Source organism: Hydra vulgaris, chromosome 15, assembly GCF_038396675.1.
Source record: "Hydra vulgaris chromosome 15, alternate assembly HydraT2T_AEP".
NCBI lineage: Eukaryota > Metazoa > Cnidaria > Hydrozoa > Anthoathecata > Hydridae > Hydra > Hydra vulgaris.
Window position 1 is genome coordinate 25,885,831 of NC_088934.1, and position 25,739 is coordinate 25,911,569.

Below are 25,739 nucleotides of genomic sequence, written 5' to 3' on the forward strand. Positions count from 1 at the left end.
ACGTTTATGAATAATAGACGCAAACTTCGACTCTTCTTTCCTTTTTTTGTGTTTTTAATAATATTATTTTAATAATATTTTATTAGCATCACTTTACACACTATTGGTAAAAAAGGTTTTTTTTAGTTGTGTTTACGAAACGTACTTGAATGGCTTTTTGCTACAGAAAATATGGCAACCCCGCCCCCTTTCTCCTCCCCTGCCACTATTATAGCATAAAAGTGAAAACAATAAAATTTATAAATTTTTGTAAGAAAAGAAATTGAAACTTTAGTTTTCATTATACTTTTGTCAAATCCACTTTCCGGTATTCAATACTAAAAATGTCATAACTCCCATTGATATTGTCATAGTCCAAACAGCAGCCTTAACTAACAAATTTGATTGATTCGCATTTAACTCCTCTGTAGTAGCAACAGACAATATAGGAGGTAAAGAACTTTCACATAAAATTTTGCCCATTCTTTTTCTTTTACGCAGGACTCTATCCGGACGTTGAGCCTGAGAACGCTCAAGCAAGTCTGAATGATGAGCAATAGAGTCACTTAAAAAAAAGTCAAAAAGATGCCGTTATTATATGAAACAAAATTAAATATATGAAATAGTATGTTTAGAAAATATAAAAGACTAAAACATATGCGTTAACACATTTATACAAGTTTACCTTTGTTTCATGTAGTAAATAATATCTTTTGACAAAGAATCTGGAGGGTGTCTCTTAAAAAACGCTAATGAATCTGAGATAAACTTTTCAACATCGTCGACACTCATTGAAAAAGGCAACTTGCTTAAACACTGATGAACCATAGCCATTTCACAGTCACGTTTAAGTATCATTGATCGATGGGATACAACAACCTATAATAAAATATTAGTCATGTTTAAGTATTATTGATCGATGTGACTTGAAAAAAAAATTTAGGTTATTAATTAACTAATTTTTGCTATATTAATATATGAAACTATTTAAAAGTGCTTTTATATATATATATATATATATATATATATATATATATATATATATATATATATATATATATATGTATTATAGATTCATATTTACGAAGTAAAAATGAATCTATAATACATATATATATATATATATATATATAAAATTAAGTAATTTATATATATATATATATATGTATTATAGATTCATATTTACGAAGTAATTACAAATATTAGAAAAAAAAGTTTGTAAAACTTGAGTTTTGCATGCCTTTTTATATTTTTTGTTAAACGACCGAAGTTACGTGGTAACCGAACTTAGGCGATTCTACGGTATATATATATATATATATATATATATATATATATATATATATATATATATATATATATATATATATATATATATATATATATATATATATATTTTAAAATATATATATATATATATAAAATATATATACATTTTTTTTTTAAGGGTGGGGTGAAAATTACTCCTGTTACACTTCTAGTTTATATACTAAAATAACACTGAATTAAAAAATTTTTTTGGTTAATGAAAACTCGTTGCTTTATACTTTTGGTTACTGCAAGCGCGACTTGCTTGTTGCCCGAGAGTTCATCGGTTTAATTTTAACTTATAACTTTTTATTAAAAATAAAAGTCAGGAAAATGATTATATGATATTTTTTATGATATAAAAAATATCATATAATCATTTTCCTCTACAACACGATTCATATATATATATATATATATATATATATATATATATATATATATATATATATATATATATATATATATATATATATATATATATATATATATACATATATATATATTTATATATATATACATACAATACGATGGATAAATATTTATCTCTATAACACAAATATATTTGCCAAAATATTTATCTCTATAACACGAATATATTTGCCAAAAGTTTAATCAATAATTAATTGCAAAAAAATAAACTTTGTCATTACTAATTTTAATTATGGCAAAGTAATAATAATAGCTAACTGAAATTATTCAGTTAGCTTATGTTAATTGAAAAAATATTCAGTATCATATTATCAGCGTGATAATGTGATACTGATGGCATGTAAACACATAAAAGCTCACTTTTATGGCAGATCTATGATACTTGTGGAGCTACAATTCTACATAGAGTTGTAAAAAACCTCAAAATATAAGAAAAAGTACCAACCATGGTATTCATGGTTGGTAGGAGTATTCACATAACGACTAGTAACTACTAGTACAGAAAATTGATGTATATAATAATTTGGAGTATAATTGTCTAATCAAGTCAGTACTCACGGACACTCTTTGGGGCTCATCAGCATGATGATGTGATACCGAAGGTGTAGAGCAAGATAACAATTGACAACTTGAAAGATTGCAAATTATATAAATCAAGAAAGCAAGATGAAGGAAGCGAATTCCAAAGAACTGATGTTCAAGGAAAAAAACTAGACGAATAAGAGTTTTTGGAGCACTTAAGAACAGCACAGAAAAAAGATGAGACTTAATTGAGTGACAAGTAACACAAGAATGAATTTTAGTAGATGACACAAGAAACACTAGCTCTTTAGAGCAGTACCCATTATAGTATTTGTAGAAAAGAGAAAGAGAAGCAACATTACGATGGTGTGATAATGGTTGGAGGTTGGCTGCAAAAGCACGTCCAAATATGTTTACAAACATTTTTTGGCACCTTGTCTAAGAGAAAGAGCATCATTAGAAGATCCGCCCCAGATATGGTAACAGTACTACATACAAGGACAGATTTGAGAATAAAAGAGATAAAGAATAGAATTCGTAGTAAGAAACTGTCGAGCAAGATAAAAAGATGTAACCTAGGCAGAAGCTAGTTTTGCAATGGATTTGATACACGGTTTCCAAGAAAGATCGGAAGAGTTAATCCTAGAAGATGAAGGGTAGATGACTCATCAACTACATTACCGTTCATAAATATAGGAAGATCTAAATTATTGCAATAACCTGAAAAAAATTGAGTTTTTTCTGAATTAAAGTTCACCAGCCACTGTGAGCCCCATGCTGTAGCAGAAGTGAGATCCTTTTTAAACTTAAATGCCCCCTTCAAGCAATTAGAGAGTGTTGGTTTCTTATCACAACAAGAATAAATGGTAGTATCATCAGCGAACAATGCCACCTTAGGTGTGAGAATATTTGGAAGATCGATAATGTACACTAAAAAGAGTATAGGGCCAAAGATTGCACTTTGAGGAACCCCTGAGATTACAGGATATGAAGAAGAGTGCTGTCCATCGACAACAACTTTTACATACGATCGGAAAATAAGGACTCAATAATCTTAAAGATGTTACCAGATACACCATAAGAAGAGAACTTATGAAGAAGATCATCGTGCCAAACTTTATCAAAAGCTTTAGAAATGTGATAGCCCTAACCTCTCCACCTCTATCTAATGCACGATAAAACCAATCAGTTATTACTTTTAGCAAATCAGCTGTAGAACGAGAAGATTGAAATCCATATTGATGATCAGAAAGTAAGTTAATCAATTCAAGATGAGAGATTAAGTGTTTGTTAATTAAAGATTCAAAAACCTTACTTATGATAGGAAGAAGACTAATGGGATGGTAGTTAGACGAATCAGATCGCTTTCCGGAATTTTTGAAAATAGGGATAACAGATGCCGCTTTCCAGCATGCCGGAAAACAGGACTCCAATAAGCACTTGTTAAATAGTTTTGAAAGTATGGATGACAACTCCAGAGAACACTTCTGCAAGACTACAACAGGTATGTTGACTGGACCACAAGCTGTAGATGAGTCTAAGCAGGAAATTACTTTAGATACAGAAGCTGGAGGGATAAGAATGCCAAGCAATGCATCAACCTGTTTGACAGCTATATCAGGTAGAACGCAACTAGTGGAATCAAGAGAAGATATTGATGAAAAGTTGTTGGCAAACAATTCAGCTTTGTCTTTAGGTGAGGTGACAAAGTCTGAACCATACAAGAGAGGTGGAATAACAGATTTGCTCTTATTATTGATGCTGTTAAAGATTCTCCAATGGTAATGGTTTCTAGCAATAGTCAACAGACGTCTGTTTTCTGGAGAATTGTTTTGCTGATAGATATGGTTTCGATTGGAAATTGCAGCAGCACAAAGTGAGGAAAACCATGGCTTAACCTGGAATTGTCGAGAGGGAATAAAAGATTCCATGCCAGCATGAATCCACAAAGATATGTAAGAAGCACATTTGTCAGCAGGTAATTGTGGCCTTAACACCTGCAGAGTCACTGACACTAGAGCCAAGTTATTTAGTGTGATAAGCATTCAAGTCACCATTATCAATGATAATGGTTGATGGATACAGAAAAAAGGCTTGGTCAATTTGATCAGAAATAACATCAAAAAGAGTGCAGTGTTGAGAACAAAAAGTACAAACAGGGGCACCATCCATGTGCAACATGGCACCATTAGTATTCTGATACTTTACAGCTATTGATGGAATCAGCCTCTCTGAGAGCTACTACAAAGTTCGGGAAACATGACTACCAGCCAATCTCAGAACCCAATCTCAGAACCATAAAACTGACTTTTAGAGCTTTACCCTCATATAATATAATAGAAGGAGTTGTCTAGTCATAAAAACAGAGGCACAAGCAAAACCCATGCATTGAGTCAAGAAGATCCAGTATTCAACATCTTAAACAGGAATCAATGTATTATAAATACATCTATGCCAGCCTAATAGATGAAGAAGGGGTGGGAAGCTGGTCAAAAGACAGTATCTGTTTATCCCTTAAGTCTTTGCCTATTTATAGTTGAATTTTGCGCTGCTATTCTAATTAGCAAAGAAAATTGTTCAACCCTTTTAAAACACTAAAAAAAGAAACTGACACATGCTAAAGGCAATTTATAATCATTTAGTGTGACTGCAAAATGAGACTTCAGAAACAAGAAGAAAACTGCAAGTAGCATCTTAAATGGTTACTATGATTACTATGATCCTTTGAAATGTCACAATGTGCATATCAATCATGTCACATCAATACATTTTAAATTAAGTCATGTCAATACACTTTATATTAAGAGTACTCTATACTCTTAATATAACAAAATTTGTCTAATACACATAAACAGTTTTTATTATTTACTTTATATTAGGTACTTTTAATATAACAATAAGTCACACCAATACACTTTATATTAAGTCACGTCAATACACTTTATATCAAGTCAGGTTAACCCGTTAACAGTCCATGCTGTATTATTATGCAAACTTAAAGTGGTTCCCAAATGTCCATGCTGCAATATTACAGTTTTATGCATCTCCTCATTTTTCATTCTTGTTTATCAGTAATCATACGTCTACTTGTCACAAAATTTTCTTACTACAAAATTACAAAACTTTTGTTTCAATAACTCACTTTTACACGTGTTTACACGTAATTTTAAATATGATAAATAAGGAAGTTCTTTCAGTGCAAAAATAATTATCAAAAACTAAATATTTACTCAAGAAAAGATAGAAAATTATACATTTGATGAATCAATAATGAAAAGATATATTTGATGAATGGTTATTGAAAATGATAATAAAAGATTAATGCTCAAAGAAGGTGTGCAGTATGTTACAAACACAAAATTCGAAAAGATTCAAGATATGAATCTGTAAAATGTGATGCAGGACTTTGTAACAGCTCTATGCTTTTCCAATTATCATACAAAAAGTGAATATTAGCGAATACAATTTCAAAATTTTGTGTTTATGTAGTATGATTTATATATTCTTAAACTTGAATAATAACATTTTGTAGTGTTTGATAATGTTAAAAATAGTAAAAAACTTTTTTTATTCTATTGTTAAAAAAAACACCATGATTTTAAAAACAGGGGACATTTAGAGGCCGCTTCAAAAAAAAAAGCTGGATTAATAGTAACAGTATTTAAAAAAAAACACGGGGCTGTTAAAAGGTTAATACAACACAAAGTTTGTCTAATATGACATAAACAGCTTTTATTATGAACATAAAAATAATTTTTTTTGTTCACCAAGCTAAGGAGTTGTCCATAAAGTGTATATGCTTTTATTTTGACCCCCCCCCCCCCCGAGCATTTTGCTGAATGCAATTTTGAATACCCCCACCTTCCTAAAAGTCCCTATGCTTTGATTCTACCAACCCAACATTTTATAATACTTTTTTTAATTTAGTGTCTCCTTACTTTAACAATTAACTTCCTGCCCCCTATCTCATATACAGCTTTCGCAGACCCCTTTCCCCTATCCGAGCATACGTACTTTATGGATGAATCCTACCTATCACTGATTATAAAATGATATTACGATTATAAGTGAAATATCACTGATATTCATAATATTCATAATTTGATCCTTTTTGTCCCCTGCTTGCATCACTTTAAATTTATCAAAAATATGATAAATTTAAACTCTATTATACATCAATGTTTTTTTTTTTTAATGATGAATTATGCATAATTTATCAATACCTGTGTGTCTCAAAACTCTGCATAAATTTAGATGAGATTGAAACTACAGTTTCATTTCTTAGATTTAATCTAAAAAAAGATTAAACCTAAGAAAAAAATAATAGTTATATAAGATAACAGACAAACAAAAACTTTATTCATATAGTTTAATATTTTGTTGGTTCTTATTTTGCTTTAACTACATCTAGCATTTTAGCATTGAATCTACTACTTAGCATTCTACTAGCAAGCATTTTAGCATTGAATCTACTACTTAGCATTCTACTAGCAAGCATTTTAGCATTGAATCTACTACTTAGCATTCTACTAGCAAGCATTTTAGCATTTGAATCTACTACTTAGCATTCTACTAGCAAGCATTTTAGCATTGAATCTACTAGAATACTTGACTTTCATTGTCAACATTAGACCATGATTTAACAACAGCTTTCTTAAAAAAACATAAAATTCACAAAGTAGGACATATGGGTAAATACATATTCTTTACATTTTAAAATGGATAAAAGAGAGCTATTGAAAAGGAATAGTTTCTAAAACTTTTATTCCATGAATAATTATTACATTTTAAAAACCCATTTTTATTTAACCATGATCAATTATGAAACTTTAAAATACCCACTTTATATTTTGAGTTCTATTAATAATCATTGAATATAATTAGAGTGTTAAAATTACATTAAATAAAACTTACTGTTGCAGCAAATTAGATATATTATGTTAAATAATAAAATTTACTGTTACAGCAAAGTAGATATACTAAATAATAAAACTTACTGTTACAGCAAAGTAGATAGGGAGTATAGGATGGCCAGCAAGAAAAATATCACATATACGCACTATCACCTCAATCTTGTTCACATCATGCCCAAACCATGTAATCAACCAACTCAATGCAAATATGGTACCTACTTCTGACCTGATAAATATTTAAAATTGATATTTAGAAAATAAAATGATAGATATGTTAAAATTTGAAAAAAAAATTTTTACTTCAAGTTCAAAATTAATCATGTTTGAAATTACACGGTTAAAAATATATTTAATTGAACTTATAATATCAAAATGTGCTTGAAATTTTAAAAACATATAACTTGTAATAGAAATAACTGTAGGTCTAATAATTATTGGTTTATAACTATAAGATTATTAACCTGAAGACCTATAGTTAATTGATATAGTTGATTGGTTAATTGATATAGTTAATTGATAATTGACTATAGTCATTAGATCATTAAACTTTAGCTATTAAACTTATAGATTTAATGATTATTATTCTAGTATCTATAAGATTAATAACTATAAGTCTAATAGCTATAGGTCTAATAACTATTATAGGTCTAATTACTATAGGTCAATTAACTAATAACTAGACCTATAGTTAATCAACCTATAGTAATTAGACCTACAATATATTGACCTATAGTTATTAATCTTATGATAACTAGAATTAATGTTATCATAATAACTAATAGATTTAATAATTTATAGGCCTACAACCACTATTACAACAACAACAACTACTACTACTACTACTACTACTACTACTACTACTACTACTACTACTACTACTACTACTACTACTACTACTACTACTACTACTACTACTACTACTAGTACTACTACTACTACTACTACTACTAGTATTACATACTACTACTACATACTTCATACTGCTACATACTACTACATAATACATACTTCATACTACTACTACTACTACTACTACTACTACTACTACAACTACTACAACTACTACAACTACTACTACTACTACTACTAATACTACTAGTACTACATACTACTACTACATACTTTATACTACTATTACTACTACTACTACTACTACTACTACTACTACTACTACTACTACTACTACTACTACTATTACTAGTACTACATACTACTACATACTTCATACTACTACATACTACATACTACTACTACATACTACAAACTACATACTACTACTACATAAAAAAAAAACAAGATTTTGATTTAGTGCAACTGCATTGATACTTGATTTTTACTGTAGTCTAATGTATTTTTTAGATTCTTAAAAATTTTTTAAAGTTAAGAGAAATTTTTATTAGATATGTAAAAAGTTAACAAGAGAAAATTTGCAAGATTAGTTCTTAGTTTCTTATAGTTGTTGTGATTACAATGGTTATAATTACTTATATTTAACTTCTCAAATCTAATAATACCAAAAAATATTTTTAAACAGAGATAAAAAATATAACCTGGTTAAAAATTCTTCAAGTTCTTTGTCAACTTTTGAAAGAATTGGATAGAAGAAAGACAGAAGGTTATTTGTTCTTTTCATGTCCTTATCCATAAAATCTCTTAAACATATATTAAAAATAACAATATAAACATGAACATTAGACTTAACTACTACCCTAGGGTGGGTCTTAAAAATAAACGATCCGGAATGTCCTTTATGTAAACCTCCTTTTGGCATGAGACCTTCAGTTTCAAATCAGGACTATGAAACTTATCACAATCACACATGAATCAACAAAAAAATTTTTTTTAACTATTTTTATCAATTTTATCTCAATAATTTAGTAATTATTTATATAAAAGTAATGACAAAATAACATGCGATTCCAAAAAATCTGGACAAATTAAATTCTAAAATATTTTTAGAAAGATGACTTATTTTTTAAGTTTTGAACAATGTTTCAAAAATAGCAATGTTCATAGAATAATATTACAAAAAATTACAAATTTTCCATTCCTTGTCTGCAAACTGTATCAACTCTTGTAAAACTCTCCTTACCAAGTCGATGTACGCACTCAATGTCGACATGTTTGAAGCAGTAGTTGATATGATTCCTCAGTTGGATCAAATTTTTAGATTCCCAACAATAAGCATATACTGCTCTCTTGATTTCATTCCAAAAATCTTCAGTAGGTCGCAATTCTGGTACGTTTGCAATGTTTTGACTTCTGGGCACATATTGGACATTTTTGGACCTCAAAAATTCTTGAACTTTTTTTGAGTAGTGAGATCATGCAAGGTCAGGCCAAAAAACTATTTCATCATCTTTATGAACAGTCTCTATAAATGGGAGCAAACATGATCTCAAACACTTGTCTATGTACACATTTTCATTGACAATTTGACCGGAAAGTGCAATATAATGCTTTGACAATCCCTTTGGAGGAATTGCAACCCAAACCAATAATTTTTGTTCAAACTTTGATTTTCTTTTTAATTTAACATCATTTGGTGTCGTAGTAACATCTGATGAATAAAATCTACTGTTTCCTGAAATATTACAATTACTTAATCCAAAATGTGATTCATTGTCAATGATCACCTGTTTTTTTCGAAAAATTTCAACCTATTTAGAGCACTTTGGACGAACAAGAGATTGTTGTTCAGGAGTTCTTTTTGGAGCCTTAATTTTTTTATGATAATGAATGACTGTCCTCTGCTTTATCGTTTTGCATATATATGATTGATTGACATTGAATTTTTTAGCAAGAGAACGTTGACTGATTCCATGTTGATAGTCGATTTTTTTTTCCAATTGTTTGATCTTCTTTTTTGTCATCTTAACTGCTTTCCTACCACTTCCAACTGGTCGTTCGGGTAATATGTTGTTGTCTTTTCGTTTTAGAACATTGTAGAGCGTAGATCTTGGAATACTTTCCATCATAAAATGTTTTACAATTGCGTTTTTTGAAAGTTCTGGGTTAATTTCAATAAATTCGTACACTCGCTTTCTTATGTTATCTTGTTTCGAAGTAACTTTTTTCATCATTTCAAATTTGTTGCTCAGGATAAAATTTCTCAGTATAAAAGTTTCTGTTTTTTTATATGTAGTTACAATAAAATTAGTTTATAACTGTTTTTTATAGGTCTAAAAGGTAACAAAAGACAGAAAATGCACATTTGACTAATCGGACAGCTATGGAAATTGAAAATGTATTAGAAAAGGCATGTACCCCTCACATCTACAAATCCCACATTATTAACAAAATTGAAGGATTTTATACTGAGCACTATAATTTATTGAGAAGCAAATCAAGATCTTCAGAAACAAAACAATTGGAGTCAGAAAATTAATCTCATGTTTGACATTGCACTCGAGGATGCTTTGAGCATGATACAAATCTACAATGATAAAGATTTTCTAGTTGCACAACGACAGTGGGATAGACAAGGTAAAATAAGTGGAGTTTATATTGCTTTAAACTAAAAAGAAAATCAGAGCAAAAAATGGGGATTGAAATAGATTAAAAGAGAGAAAAAGAACAAAGAATCATTCCCAATAAGCTGTAATTTTAGCAATGAAGAAAGCATGGGATCTGACACTGAAATTGAAGTGTAAGGTGAAACACTTGTGAAAAAAAAGGCAGAAAAATATTTTAGGCGATCAATTATATAATTATGATTGTGATAAGAATCTTTCAAAACTAAAGACCTCATGTGGGTCAGCTAAAACTAAAGACCTCATGTGGGTCAGCTAAAACTAAAGACCTCATGTGGGTCAGCTAAATCTAAAGACCTCATGTGGGTCACCTAAAACCCAACCAAAAATTCTGAAATTTTTACCAGAGCTTATTGAAACCCAAGTTTAAATCTGGAAAATCCCAATTTTTTTTTTTAAAGACCCACCCTAATACTACCCAGTGAGCACATGATGTGTTTTAGATGTCTAAAAAACATTGTAATGCGTTCTGATACATCTTTCAGACATAAAAATAATTACTACAGACCTACTCATTGCACAAACATTTTGAAAAGGAAGACATCTTTTTCTTTTTACAGCAAAGTATAAAAAATATGACAAATATAAGAATAATATGCTTTTATCAAAACTAATATCCTAAAAAATATTTGTTTATAATTTAATAAAATTTTTACTGTATGGCCATTAAAATTTACTTTAGTCAAATTTCTTTTACAAATGTATTTTCATTACTATTATCTTCCATATTGAATAAAATTCTGATATTTTCCCAAAAATAAAGCTTTCAGCATACATTATCTCAAACTTGTTGAAAAGATTCTCAGATGTAAACTAGACATACTAGTTTACATTGATCTACTAAGTCATAACAAGTTTGGTAAATAGAAGTTTTTGTATTATTAGAGAACTACCCAATAAAATTGAACCTATAGTTTTATAGATATAAAAATCAAATAATTTGAGCCAGGCAAATTTTACTGTGGTACTAACTATAATAATATGAAATACATAATTGTAACAATAGTTAAATAACCCAGTCCATATGAAACACATTATGAAGATTAATGAAAGAAAATTAAGAGTTTAAAGATAAACACAAAGACATTTTAAATCAATTATGAAAGCAGAAATTCGACCTAAAAATAGATTATGGTCCACATAATATAATACAAAACTTGGGTGTATAGAGGAATACTACACTGGGCCACAGTGTAGTATTCCTCTATACACCCAAGCAGGGTGAATAGAGGAATACTACACTTTTAGCAGTAGAAATTTTAGTAGAAATTATGCACTTGTCATATTTGTGATACAAATATTGTTGGTTTAAAGTCATTACAAAAAATTAAGGTTTTTAAGTAAAGCAAAAAACTGAACCGATACTTTTATTGAAAACTTTTTAAATTCAATAAAACTCGGAATTACTATTTTTTTTCTATTACTATTTAGAAAAAGAGGTAATTGTTTTGTTTTGTTTGATTTTTCAAATAGGGAAAATATTGTTTTTTCTTAACATTCAAAAAAATTGTTGCATATGAAACATTCATTTACTTTATTAAATTTTTCATTTACTACTTTAAAGAATGTTTAAATATTTTTATGAGAATAAAAATAACTGGAATCATCTGCAAATAAAGCAAATTTTATAGTACATCATGTATGTATAGTAAGAAAAGATCCTAGTATAGAACCCTATCTGCTAGTATAGAACTGTATCTGCTAGTATAAGAACATTAATGAACTTAAAAACTTGAAAAAATAAAATTATAAAAATAACATTCATATGTCTCTTTTTAATTTAAAAGTATTTCAGTTAACAGATTTTTGAAAAGATCAAAGTTATAACAACAAAACTGAAATTTTATAAAATTCTGAAAAGATGTTATTTTTGAGTGCTTACTTTGATTGAATGAGAGACAATGCATGAACATGAAGCATGAACCTGATTTTTTCAGTAGAAGATAAAGTAACAATATAAAAGCAACAATTTTCCAGGGATTTTGGGTGTCCATTTTAGCTCCAAAAATTTTTGGGTCTCCATTTTAGCTCCAAAAATTTTTGGGTCTCCATTTTAGCTCCAAAAATAATTTCAATAATATTGAACAAAATTGTATAAACTAGACATTTCTTGACTCTATCTTATATATACTAGTATTATTTTGAATTCCTTGAACAAAAATCTATTTGAGTTCTAAATTTTAGGGAAACCCTCCAATACATTATGAAGATATTATATATTAAAATTGAATTGCTGTCTCTTGAGATTTTCATAAAAATGCTTAATAATTTCATAAGCTAAACTTTTTGCAGTTATCATTTATTTAATATAAACTGCAAATGATGTAAAAATAAAAAAATTCCGATGCATATAGGTGACAAATTTTATTGTGTGGATAATTTCATATTGAATGACCATAAATGCAGAAAAAAAAAAAAAATTCTAGTAGTATGTTGGTTGGGTCTAAAATTTTCAAAATAAATCATTTAAAAAAAACAGAAAATCTTATTAAAATGCACTTTTTTCTTTTTTTAGTAAAAAAAAACCTTATTTTCTTAAAATCAATAATTTTTTTGCAAAATGATAATTACTTTTATAATTTTTATACAATTTTGGTTCTTTTGAGATTCAACATGACATTTTTTACTGACATTTAGGTTCACATTGCAAAATTCAGGGGCGTGGTGGTTCTAAAAAGCCCATGCGAGATTTTTATTATGCTATATATGCGGGATTTTACCATATATGCTTTATGTAAAGGCCCATACAAAAAGAAAAATATATATATATATACATGTGTGTATATATATATATATATATATATATATATATATATATATATATATATATATATATATATATATATATATTTATATATATATATATATTTATATATTTATATATTTATATATATATATATATATATATATATATATATATATATATATATATAATATATATATATATATAACAACTGCTGACCTTATTCTAATAAATCATTAATACAAACCAACAAGTTGAGATAATACTATTTGTAAATAATAGTATTGTTTGTAATACTTCAAAATAAAAAATGGTAACAACACGATGCAGCGACCACGTTTTTGTTTTGATTTTCTTAAAACACAACTTTACCGCAAGCAAATACGATTAGTATTTTATTGTTCGAAGAACATAACCTAACACAAAATTAAAAATCAAAGATTTTAATTTTTTTATTACTATATAATGATATTTATTTTATTGTACAATAATATAAATTTTTTTAAATTATGTATAATTTTTTTTCTAAAATAAATATTGAAAATATTGAAAATTAAGAAATTCTTTTTATTTTATGAGAAATTTCTTTTTAGTTCATGCTTTTGTTTAATTCGGTGTTTTAACTTTTTTTAACATTTTAGGATAAACTCGCAACAGCTAAAATGCCGCTCTAAAAATGGTGCCGTTATTGACATAGTTTAAGCATAAAAGTTTTTATAATGTAGTTTCATTTAGCAGTTCATCATCCTTTTTTAAATCTGTCTGAGGACAGGATATTACGGAGTGATTTCTTTATTTACATACAATAATATAAACTGTATAAAAATAAAAAACTTTATTTATTATTAAAGAAGTTTATATCTGTTTCGAAAGGTTACAAAAATGCAAAACATGAGTTCGATCCTTATTTATATAAAACTTAATTCAAAATTTAACACCAAAATATTCTTATTTAATGAATTAAAACGCAATACAATTACTATATAGTAATTGTATTGTGATTTAATTCATTTAAGAAAAATGTTTTGGGGTTAAATTTTAAATTAAGTTAATTTAAGTCCAACAATAATAATAGCTATTATTATTGTTGGGTGTGCGGACTTTCTTAAATTTATTTTGTCAACATTACGACCGTTAAAAACTTATTATACGTTTACGTTACAACCCTGAAAAAAATATTATAATACGTTTTAAAACATCTATTTTGTTTTCAGAGCAATATTATTATTATGCAAAATACTAATATAATTGCACTCAAAGTTGAAATCAAGTTTGAAATCAAGTGATAAATAAAATTTAATTTGTGCAAACATAAATATTTTAAATGATTCTGGAATTTCTTTAAAATGTAGAAAAAATTAAAGTTTGCCAAAAGGCCCATATTTAGATGAAAAAGTGAAAAGCCCATGCGGGAATCCCGCTTAGCCTCTGGGGCCACCACGCCTCTGCCTACACTCCCCTAAAACGTTTTACAGAAGCAATTTACAGCTCTTGCAAAAGCACTTTTTTCTTTCTCAAAAGTATTGCAACTAAAATAAAAAACGCAAAGTCAAAAAAGTTTATTTAATCGGATAATAACCACGCACGGTTTTTGCAAAAAAAAATTTTTACATCTAAAGAACGACACAATAAATGATGCTAGTTATGTTTATATTATTGCGACAATAATGTTGCAAACATTGCTTGTAACAAGTATAAAACCAAATTTTGTATTTAATAAGCAATTTTCATATAAATAGACAACTCTCGTAAAAAGCAGTTTAGAGGAGCAGCTCGCATAGCTTGTAATGTTCGTTTTAGGAGAACTTTTCTCCGCTCTTGTGCTCATTTACTCCTGCCGAGGCCTGTATATATATATATAAATATATATATATATATATATATATATATATATATATATATATATATAAATATATATATATATATATATATAATATAATAATAAGTTGTTATAAATGGCTATTTATTTGTTATTAGAAATAAATACATCATTAAATAATAAAAAAACACATATATAAATAAATATATATATGTACTCCCTACATATTCAGTCGAAACTTTATATAAATAAGATATATAAGCAAAATTATTCAAATAAATTAAATTCTTTGTGAGGAGTTAGTGGTTTTGTGACGATTCATACTGGACTTGTTACTAAAGAGTTACGGTGTTGTGAAAAGGGGGGAGGAGGTCAAAAATGGTTAAAAATTGCATGAACTAATATAAGAACAACCCCTGATGTTAATGAATAGGTCTGTATTTGAACTGGCTTATCAAAAGTACAAGGAATATAAAATTACCGCAAGTAAGTATTTGAAAGAACATTTAATAATTCAGAAGCCAGTTCTTCACCTAATACTCGTAACAGTGTTACTGCAATATCGTGATAACCCTAAATTATAAAATTATAAAAAATTAATTTATAATCCTTAAAAATGTGTAATGCTGAATAATAAAAGTTAATCTACATTTTAGTTTTCCACTTATAAATAAATATGAGGTAACCTTAAAAAACTTTTTATTGTATAAACCATTACTTTCGGTGCAACTTCATCAAAGCAAATTTTATTAAATAATTAATATATATTCTACAGTTGGCTTTGGCCACAATCATTTTTCTTAATGTCTATATTTTTTTGCAGACTGTCAAAGGGAGAACAACAAGAATCTAATTTATATAACAAGAAATTGTTTAGCTTTGGTATAGAAAATTTCCAGATGCCATGCTTGAGAGACTGCAGCCTGGAGCGTATAAAATGTTCAAATGTTGACATTGAGGCTTCAAAAGCAACAGTATCATCTGAAATTTAGACAAACGATGTTAAAAGCAATTCTAATTCTACTTTAGATAATGTCTGATTTGGTTGATGAAGAAGAAGCCACTAATGCAGATGATAAAGCCAAACAAATTTTTTAAATTCTAACTCACTCCCAACAAGGCTGCAAGTAACCACTAATAAGTTAGGAGTTACTAGAAAACAAAGAATAGAGTTAAAGAGCAAGGAAACCGTTTGGCAGAAGAATTAAAAAGTTCTAGGTTGTATGTTGTTCTAGGTTGTTGAGCCAGGAAAACATGAAGATAGGAGAGAGTTTCAATGGGTTAAAGTGCGGGGAAAAAAACTAGAAGAATAAAAGTTTTTAGAGCATGCAGGGACAAAAACAGTAAAAAGATGCAGGAGTGAGATCAGATTTCAGATCATTCAAACAAATAAATCAGTTGTAGTAGAAAAATTCAACTGGATCAATTCCAGATGTGTTAAGCCAACCAACTTTAGTGGCATTGGCAACCAGACTGAAAAAGACACCAATGCAGCAGATTGCATTCACAACAAAAAGTTACAGTTGAATCTGGTGATCTATTTAACTTTGCTTCTTCATATGCTATTACTAATTGCTCATGATGTAGGATTGTAAGTGAAATAGCTACAAATATCCAGAACAACTGGGAACCATCAAAACTATGTATCGTTTATTAGGGAAAGCAGGAAAACTACTCTACAGGCTATATATACCTACTCTTCACTCAAATCACTAAAGTCACTCAAGAACGTGTGACTTGATGCATAGTTGTTGGTTATGCAATGCAATTGAAGCTCTTGGTGGTACCAAGTTATTTTAAAGTATGATTTATAAACAATAATTAGATAAATTATGTGGCCAAAATCTGAAAATACCAAATTGACTATAAAGTTAATGAATTAGTGATAATCAAATTGTTAACATAACATTTGACACTGCCAACTCTAATATGGGTCATCAACAGCAGTTTTCATTTCTATACAAGATAAACTGCAGCATGCAGTATACTGGTGGGTTGGGGCCATATTGTCGCAGTAAGATGCAATCTTGTTTATGGTTGAAAAATAAATGGGATCTGATGCCACACAATTCCTATCTATCTTACATATCATACTTCTATTCTGAACAATTGATCACACCCAACAATTAGAAGAGCTGCTTACTGTTATAAAACAAGGTTAAGTAAATCTTACTGTTAAATAGGTTGATTTTCTATAAAATAATTACTAGGAATTCACAGTGCTTTCACTAATCTATCAATAAAGAGTGATGTGACATTCCAATAACCTGGTGCACTGCACAAAACCTGTTGGATACCAAGTTTATCCATACTCTAAAGATTGGACTTTGCGAGCCACAAATTGGATAGCTTCCACCAAGCACAAATACCTGTCATCACCATAACAAAGATGTGTATACTGTTTGGTGGCAAACAAAAATACTAACAAACTGCAGATTCACCATAGAACGATCTCTAGCTGTATTAATACCAACTTGCTTACAAGTCTGTTGACAAGCATATTGCAAAATCTGCAATTCCAACACTAAATCACTATCTTTAATATCTGGCAGTTAAAATAGTACTGCTAGCTCTGCTCAGTACACAAGCAGCCTTCTCTGAGAGGCAAGCACTTGCAGATGCGAAGTCCAGACCACCAACTAGAGATCTACAAGCTCCTTGATTCAGCATCGAATTGGGTAATCCCAAATTCTCTTTGGACATTAACAGCTCAACGTGGCTGTGTGACCTTGTTGGAGCATTAATAGTACCTCTATCCTTGATTGTTTTGCAACATATTTGGACTGTACAAAGTCTGAATGATGTAACTGAAGCAATTAAACCATTGAAAATTGAAAATCTTGATGCTTTGCCACCATTTTGGAACATTTATTAATTTTTTAGAGTCAACAACTATATCATATATAAAACAAAATAATTATTCAAAAAAATACAAAATAGCTCTGTAGAGGAAATAAAATCTCTTAAAGAAAATTAAACTGATATCACAAATATTTGGAAAATAAAAAAAGAAAATCAAGTGTGACATTTTTTTTGAGACACCAGTTATCTTTTTTCTCGTATTTTTATGTTTACATTATTAATTTTTTTATTTTAAGTTTTGAGTTTTTAAAATAACTTATTAATTTGGTTGTAGAATTAATTTTATATTTCTGAAGAAAAATATTGAAAAAGAACAAGAAAATAAGCAATATATAAACTATTTATTAAAAATATTTTAGAGCAATGCTTGTAATTCTTACAAATATTTTCTATTTTTAGTTTAACATGCTGAGATTCTTTTTTTTGTTTCCACTTTAACATGTTATTTTTTATGATTATTTTTTTCTGTTTTTAGTTTAACATCTTATGATTCTTTTTTCTGTTTCTGGTTTCTACATCCTAAGATTCTACTTATAACAGTTATATTTTTATAACATTACAACGATATTTTTAAAATAAATTATTTTAAAAAATCTGTGTTTTTAATTTTCCACTTTTAATAAAACCTATTAAATTGGTCAACTAAATCAAAAAAAAATAAATAAAAACATTAAAACAAAATAACAACCTGAAAATAGTGTAGATGAGGATTTCTGCAAAGCACTCTCATAATTACAAAAAGAAGTTTTTGTTGTAAGACCTTGCGTCGAGACATACGTATATCTGAAATAAAGTAGAAATTTGTATTAATTTTTATTTGTATTCAAATTTTTATCCATGACTAGAATAGTTTCTATAAACAAATATGTTTGTAAAATAGTTTCTATAAACAAATATGTTTGTAAAACAGTTTCAATAAACAAATATGTTTGTAAAATAGTTTTTATAAACAAATATATTTGTAAAACAGTTTCTATAAACAAATATGTTTGTAAAATAGTTTCTATAAACAAATATGTTTGTAAAATAGTTTCTATAAACAAATATGTTTGTAAAATATATTCAAAATACTAGGTTATAATAATAAAATTACACACTAGGTGCAAAACGTCTGTATGAACGATTTACATCAAGGTTCACCTGGTTCCACCAAACATTTTTTTTAAACTCTTCAATTTCATCATCAACTAAAAATAAAAAATGATTTATTAAGCTAAAAATTTTTTCTATTATTATTATTCTATTATTAATCCAGAAAGTTTTATTTATGATGAGTAAAAGAAGTTAAAACTATAAAAAACTGAAAAATATCAACAAAAAAAAACTTTTTCATCATTATAAAAAAAACTTAAAATAGCAGGACATAAAGTGAAAATATTTAAAAATTTAAAAAAAATAGTTTTATCATTTTTCCCCTTCAAAATGTTAAAATAGCCTTACCACTTTTCCCCTTCAAAATGTTAAAAATATCAACATTGAGTAGTTTGGGCCAGACTTTGCATCTTAAATCATTATTTATACATCCACCATATGAAAACATTAACTTTCGAAGAGTAAAAATATCAACAGGATCACAATCTAACGCTTCATTTATTTTTCTCACTTTTTCTTTATACAATTCTAAAAAAAATCACAAATATATTTGTTTCAACATGGTTTAAAAAGTATAAATTTGTATAAGGTTAAAGTTAAACAAATATAAAAAGTATAAATTTGTATAAAGTATAAAGTTGGTTCCCAAAATTAGTCAATCAAAATAAATTCAAGATATTTTTTTCGAAAATTAAAAAAAATATATATGTATGTTAGGGTGCACCACTACTGTAGGGAAAAAAATTACCACCTAAGTAAATGGTTGATGCATGATTCAATTTTGTTGATTATTTGTGCTAATTTATAATGGCAGTTTTGCTTATTATAAATAAGCAAAACTGTCATTATAAATTAGCACATATCATCAGCAAAATTAAGAATGTTAATAATAGTCTTAATAGGCCATGCTGTGCTTATAACAAACTGGCACAAGCCAAAAACTTGTGAACTGAGACTTGTTGACATACACCTTTACAAAAATAAGAAAAAAATTGCTTTTAAAATAAAATACATATTTTTATATTTTCTACTTGTCCATAGCTTGCTTTCAATATTGTTTTGTTGTTATTTTCAACAAAAACCACACTCAGGAATAAGTTATTATGATTACCAACCTTTGAGATATTTTAGAAACAATACAACAATTACTAGTATTTAGAATAAAAGAAAAAGTAATTAAAACGTATTGTACAATCCATTTGTTAAATTGCTATGTAAAGTTAAAACCACTTGTTTCTTAACAGTGAGCAGCTCTAGTCCTTGACAAAAAAATACTTTAACATCTTAAAAAAAAAACGCTTCAATGATGTCATGTACAGGAACTCTTACAAAATAAACGTGCATAAAATAAACCATCAAGTCTGTAGATTACAGCATATTATACGTGATATATGTGCTGAAGCCCTCTGCTTTAGTACATACATGGCCTGACAAGTATATAGAACATCCAAGGGAGTGCCGCTACATCGACTAAAGGTTTGGGCTAGGGAAACAGTCTTTTTTTCCATTATTGTTTTTTTTTTCCTTTTTTTTCTGAAAAAGCTGTATGAAGTAAAGTAACAAAAAAAGGTAAACATGTGCGTGTGTGTGTGTGTGTATATATATATATATATATATATATATATATATATATATATATATATATATATATATATATTTACATTTATATATATACATATATATTAGGCCTTGTTAAGAAGCGTTTCGCAGCTTGCATTTTGCCTGCGAAAAGGCGATTTGCCTATGCGTTTAGAGTTTTGCATTACGCAAAAACTTTTATCTTTTAGAATATTTAAATTATCTTTTGATATCCTTTACATGACGTTTATTCAGAAGAAATAAAGTCGTAAGCATTTAACCGCAATTGCAAACTAAATAGATTTTTTGTTAAAGAAACGGTTTGTTTAATAATTTTTTTGTTTTTGTTAAAAATTAACTAGTTTTTAACAAAAACAAAAAAATTATTAAACAAACAAAGAAAATAAAATGTTTTAAGTTTTATCTTAAGGAATTAAATATATAAATTCCTTTTAAATATGAAAATTATTTTTTGTCATAATAGTTTAAAAAATGCATGATTTATTGTGATGTAAATATTTTATTAATAAGATATTTTGCTTATTGTTAATTCAATAACATAAAGTTTTAATGACATTCGTTTAAATTATGAAAATAAATTATGATCACGAATATGTTATTGGTAACTGATAAATAATTTAAAAAAAACTTTATTGTTTAAAAACATTATTAAAAAGAGTTCACAAAATAAATAAGAAAAAATTTATTAACAGTTAATAAAATAACCAAAAACCAACTGTAAAATTATAAGAAAATGTTACGTTTTATGAAAAAAAAATTTTTGAAAAAAATTTAGTTATATTTGAAATAAATAATAAAAATGATTTTTAAATAGGAATTTAGATTTTATTTGTAACTTGTTATAGTGAGAAAAAAAAATGTTTGAATGATTTTTAACGCGTTAATAAAATAACTTTAATTATGATGCGGTACTTAAAAAGACGCTATATATATATATATATATATATATATATATATATATATATATATATATATATATATATATATATATATATATATATATATATATATGAACATCAATATTCGTATTTATTGATGTTCATATATATATATGAACATCAATAAATACGAATTCTCTCAATAATAATTTTTTTATTTTATCTAAGAGACTCCTTCATTTCTTAAAGATGTCGTGTTAAACCTATGTGAAACGGAAATACCTGAAAACCACAGAAATCTTTTAGAACTAGGACCTAAATTTGTTCCAACTATACAAAATATACCCTATTTAGACATGCAATTATTTCAGTAACAGAATCCAATGCTTTAAAACTAGAGTATTGCAACAAAATTGAGAGTTCACAAGACTTACGCAGAAACGTGTTGAGGCAACTTAAAATGCTTAAACCACAAAAAAATAGTAATTTAAATTATAAACAGAGGGAAGCATTAAAACAGATAAAGAGGACAAAAACATTGATATATACTCTTTTGATAAAGGAGCAGGCTTTGTTAGAATAGAACACAACAAAGCCATTGACAAAATTCGTCAAGAGATTGGTAAAACAAAGATAATTAAAGAAGACCCTACCATTACATTTGCTACTAAAATTAGAACTTACCTATCAAAATTGAATAAAAAAGGGCAATTTACCAAAAAAGAATATGAAAATCTTTACCCAAGCAACCCAGTACCGCCATGTATGTATGGTGTAATTAAAGCGCCCTATGCAATTAGTAGTTTTAACCATCAGGACACCAAGTTATGGAATATCACAATATCTAGTAAATATATTTCAACCAATTTTAGATAAAAACATAACAAAGTTAAAAAATTCGTCAACTTTTGTAAAAACAGCTAAATTTTGGAATATATCAAACGATGGAATCTTATGACGTTGTCAATTTATATCCATCAATTCCTCTGGGAGAGGCTACAAAAATTCTTCTTGATATGTTAAAGCACTTCCCAAATTTAAATAAACTAACAAAACTAAGCATTTCAGAAATAAAATCACTAAAAGAACTGTGTTTATATTAATGTTATTTTTTATGAAATGAAGAAATTCATGAGCTAGTAGACTCAAGCCCAATAGGACTTCCACTCATGGTAGTACTTGCGGAAGGTTTCCTGCAATTTTTTGAAAATAAAGCAATTGACATTGCGCTTCATTCTAATCCACCATTAGAAATAAAATCGTTTTTCAGGTACGTAGATGATAGCCACACAAGAATTACAAATAAAGGTAACGCCATTCGTTTTCAACAAAAATTAAACAGTCAACATAATGTCATCAAATACACAATTGAATTGGAAGATGAAAACAAAAGATTAAATTTTTTAGACATCCGAATAACCAATAGTCAAAAAAGTAATTATGATTTTAACATACATCGAAAAAAAGCAATAACAAATATTCAGGTTAAGCCCAATTCAAACCACGATCCAAAAATCTTAGAAGGAATATTTAAAGGATTTATTCATAGAACTTTATCAATTTGCTCTGAAAAACAAAGAAATTGATTTCCTAACAAATATGTTTGCTGAAAATGGATACGAAAAGAAAAAATTACAAGACCTTGCAAATATTGTTATAAAAAAACGACACTCAAATAATGAAATAGTTTTATCTAACAAAGAAGCAACCATGCCAACTACCGTGAATCCCAATATTATCACCAAAACTTCAAAAAATCTTTAGGAAAGCAGGTTACTGGGCAGTCTTTAAATCTAGTGCAAATCTTAAATCTTTGCTAACTTCACGCAACAAAACAAAACTACCATCAAATAGCCATCCTGGATTATACCTAATAGAATGCGAGTGTAAACAAAAATACATCGGCGAAACAAAAATGAAAATAGCAACAAAAACAAAACAACACCAAAAAAATGTTTTTGAAGAAAAATTAGAACAATCTGCAATTGGGCATCATAAAATTAAATGTTCATGTAGTATAAAATGGGATCAAGTAAAGACTTTAAAAGTAGAACCCAAAAATTTGAAAGAAAAGTTCGAGAGGCAATCGAAATTCAGTTCAACAAATGCGGACCTAAAAATGGAGGTATGAATTTAGATGATGGTCAATATGTAAAAACGCAATTCTGGATGCCATATTTTTTATACCTATGTAATATTAAAGAAGCCCAATTAAAGCGAACTTTAAAGAAGCCATTAAAAAGTGACATTATCGTTTGTTTGTAATTTAATTTAATTAATAATTTGTAATTAAAGCTGAAGATGCTAGTATCAATAATCTAGCAAAAATTTCTTAAATAAAATAAAAAAATTAGTATTGAGAGAATTTGTATTTATTGATGCTCATATATTAAATTTATTCAACTCTCATACAAGATGTCGTCATTTAAAATATAAAATTTTTTTTTGCCAACATCAAACACAACTAGGTCAGTAATTAGGTCAACATTGCCAAATGCTGACCCTAATTCCAAGGGCTGTATATATAAATGTATATATATAATACCCAAGGGGATATTTTAAGTCAGAGTTAACTTTGCCTAAAAAGATAAATCTTAAAAAACACCAGGACATGAGGAGAACATTAAAATTAGCAAAATAATGTACTTTAATTCTTTTCTTATTTGTCCAGAAAATTTATTTAATATAAAATAATTGTCTGTATTAAAGTTGACATTTTAAAACCACAACTGTGCTAAATATATAAAATCAGTGCACACCTATGTCTGCTATAGTTTTTTGTGTGTAATATTTACAAATCAAATATTATAATATATTTTTAAATTTGACTATTTCATGATTTGTAATTTTAAACTAATCTGTAAACAATAAAAAGTTTTTTTCTAGATTTTGCTAAAATATAAAAAATGCAATGTTGACGCTGAATTTGGTAATGATTCTTTAATTTATGCTGTTTTTAATTTATGCCATTTTAAAAAGGTGTAAATAAACCTATACTATAATAAACAAAATAAATTGGTATACTATTTAATTATTTCAATCAAACATTCCAACAAAATAACTCACCATTTATTATAACATCAAACTTTTTGTTTTTTATCTTTTTCTTTGATTGCAAGTATGTTTTCTTTGGTGTAACAGCATGCATCATTGGTAAACATCTCTAGTTATTATTAGTTTTATTCTACAAGAAATTGTTAAATGATTCCTTGAATCAAGAAATTATTGTTAAATGATTTCTTGAATTAAGAAATTATTGTTAAATGAATTCTTGATGAATGAAGAAAAGAAAATGACTGAAGAAAAGGAATTGAAAAATATTGAGGAAATGAATGAGAATTATATTTATAACAGTTTTAAATAATTTTAGGAACGGAAAATGTTTATTAGTATTTTTAAAATTTTTTTCATAAAATGGATTCCCAAGACAATGGTATTCTGGTGGTGAAATTGACTGCAAGATATAGATTTTCGAATACAAGATGAATCTCAGGATATTCTTAATACCCCAAGATTCATCTTGTATCTAATGTCTCATATAAGGTTTTTAAACAAGCATTACTTTTTAAAATTTAAACAAATACAAAGTTTTCTTTTTTCTCTTTCTTTGAAAATGAAAAATGAAAAAAAATTTTAAACTAAATGTTTAGTATTTTTATTTTTCATTTAAAAACAAATAAAAAAGTAAAAACAATTTCATGTATGAAAATATATGTTAGCAAGGTTGTTTCAATTAACTAAATGTGCAAAGGATTTTTTACATTGATTAACATATAAAATGCCTGCATAAAAGGAAGCTCATTGGATTGAGAACACAAAATGTGTAATATAAAATCAGTTTGTTAAACATAAGACTATTGATGAAATTGCATCAAAGCTAGATGAAAAGACACAGAGCTAGTGTCACAGAGAAAATTTGCTTAGCTATTTTACTCATACTTTTTATTTTTATCATTATTATATAGCCCATTGATTAAGTACACATGTTGTTCATTTTCATCATTATTCAACCCATGGATTAAGTATACATATTGTTATTTATTTTCACCACTATTTAGC

At 27.4% G+C, this 25,739-nt stretch overlaps 1 protein-coding gene across 2 annotated transcripts; it reads right to left on the bottom strand.

The window, feature by feature from the left end:
- Positions 1–236: 236 nt before the first annotated feature.
- LOC100207815 (TBC1 domain family member 20) lies at positions 237–24,898 on the bottom strand. 2 transcript variants are annotated; one of them, XM_065820245.1, is made up of 9 exons: positions 24,747–24,898; positions 19,552–19,731; positions 19,209–19,298; positions 18,800–18,894; positions 15,731–15,822; positions 8,705–8,806; positions 7,239–7,380; positions 665–858; positions 237–544 (listed from the first exon to the last, which is right to left on the bottom strand). In XM_065820245.1, the coding sequence occupies exons 1-9, from the start codon at positions 24,829–24,831 to the stop codon at positions 292–294; spliced, it is 1,233 nt and encodes a 410-aa protein (XP_065676317.1). In that variant the 5' UTR covers positions 24,832–24,898; the 3' UTR covers positions 237–291. The 2 variants fall into 2 exon arrangements, with proteins under 2 accessions (XP_065676317.1, XP_065676318.1); XM_065820246.1 differs by lacking the exon at positions 8,705–8,806.
- Positions 24,899–25,739: the final 841 nt, after the last annotated feature.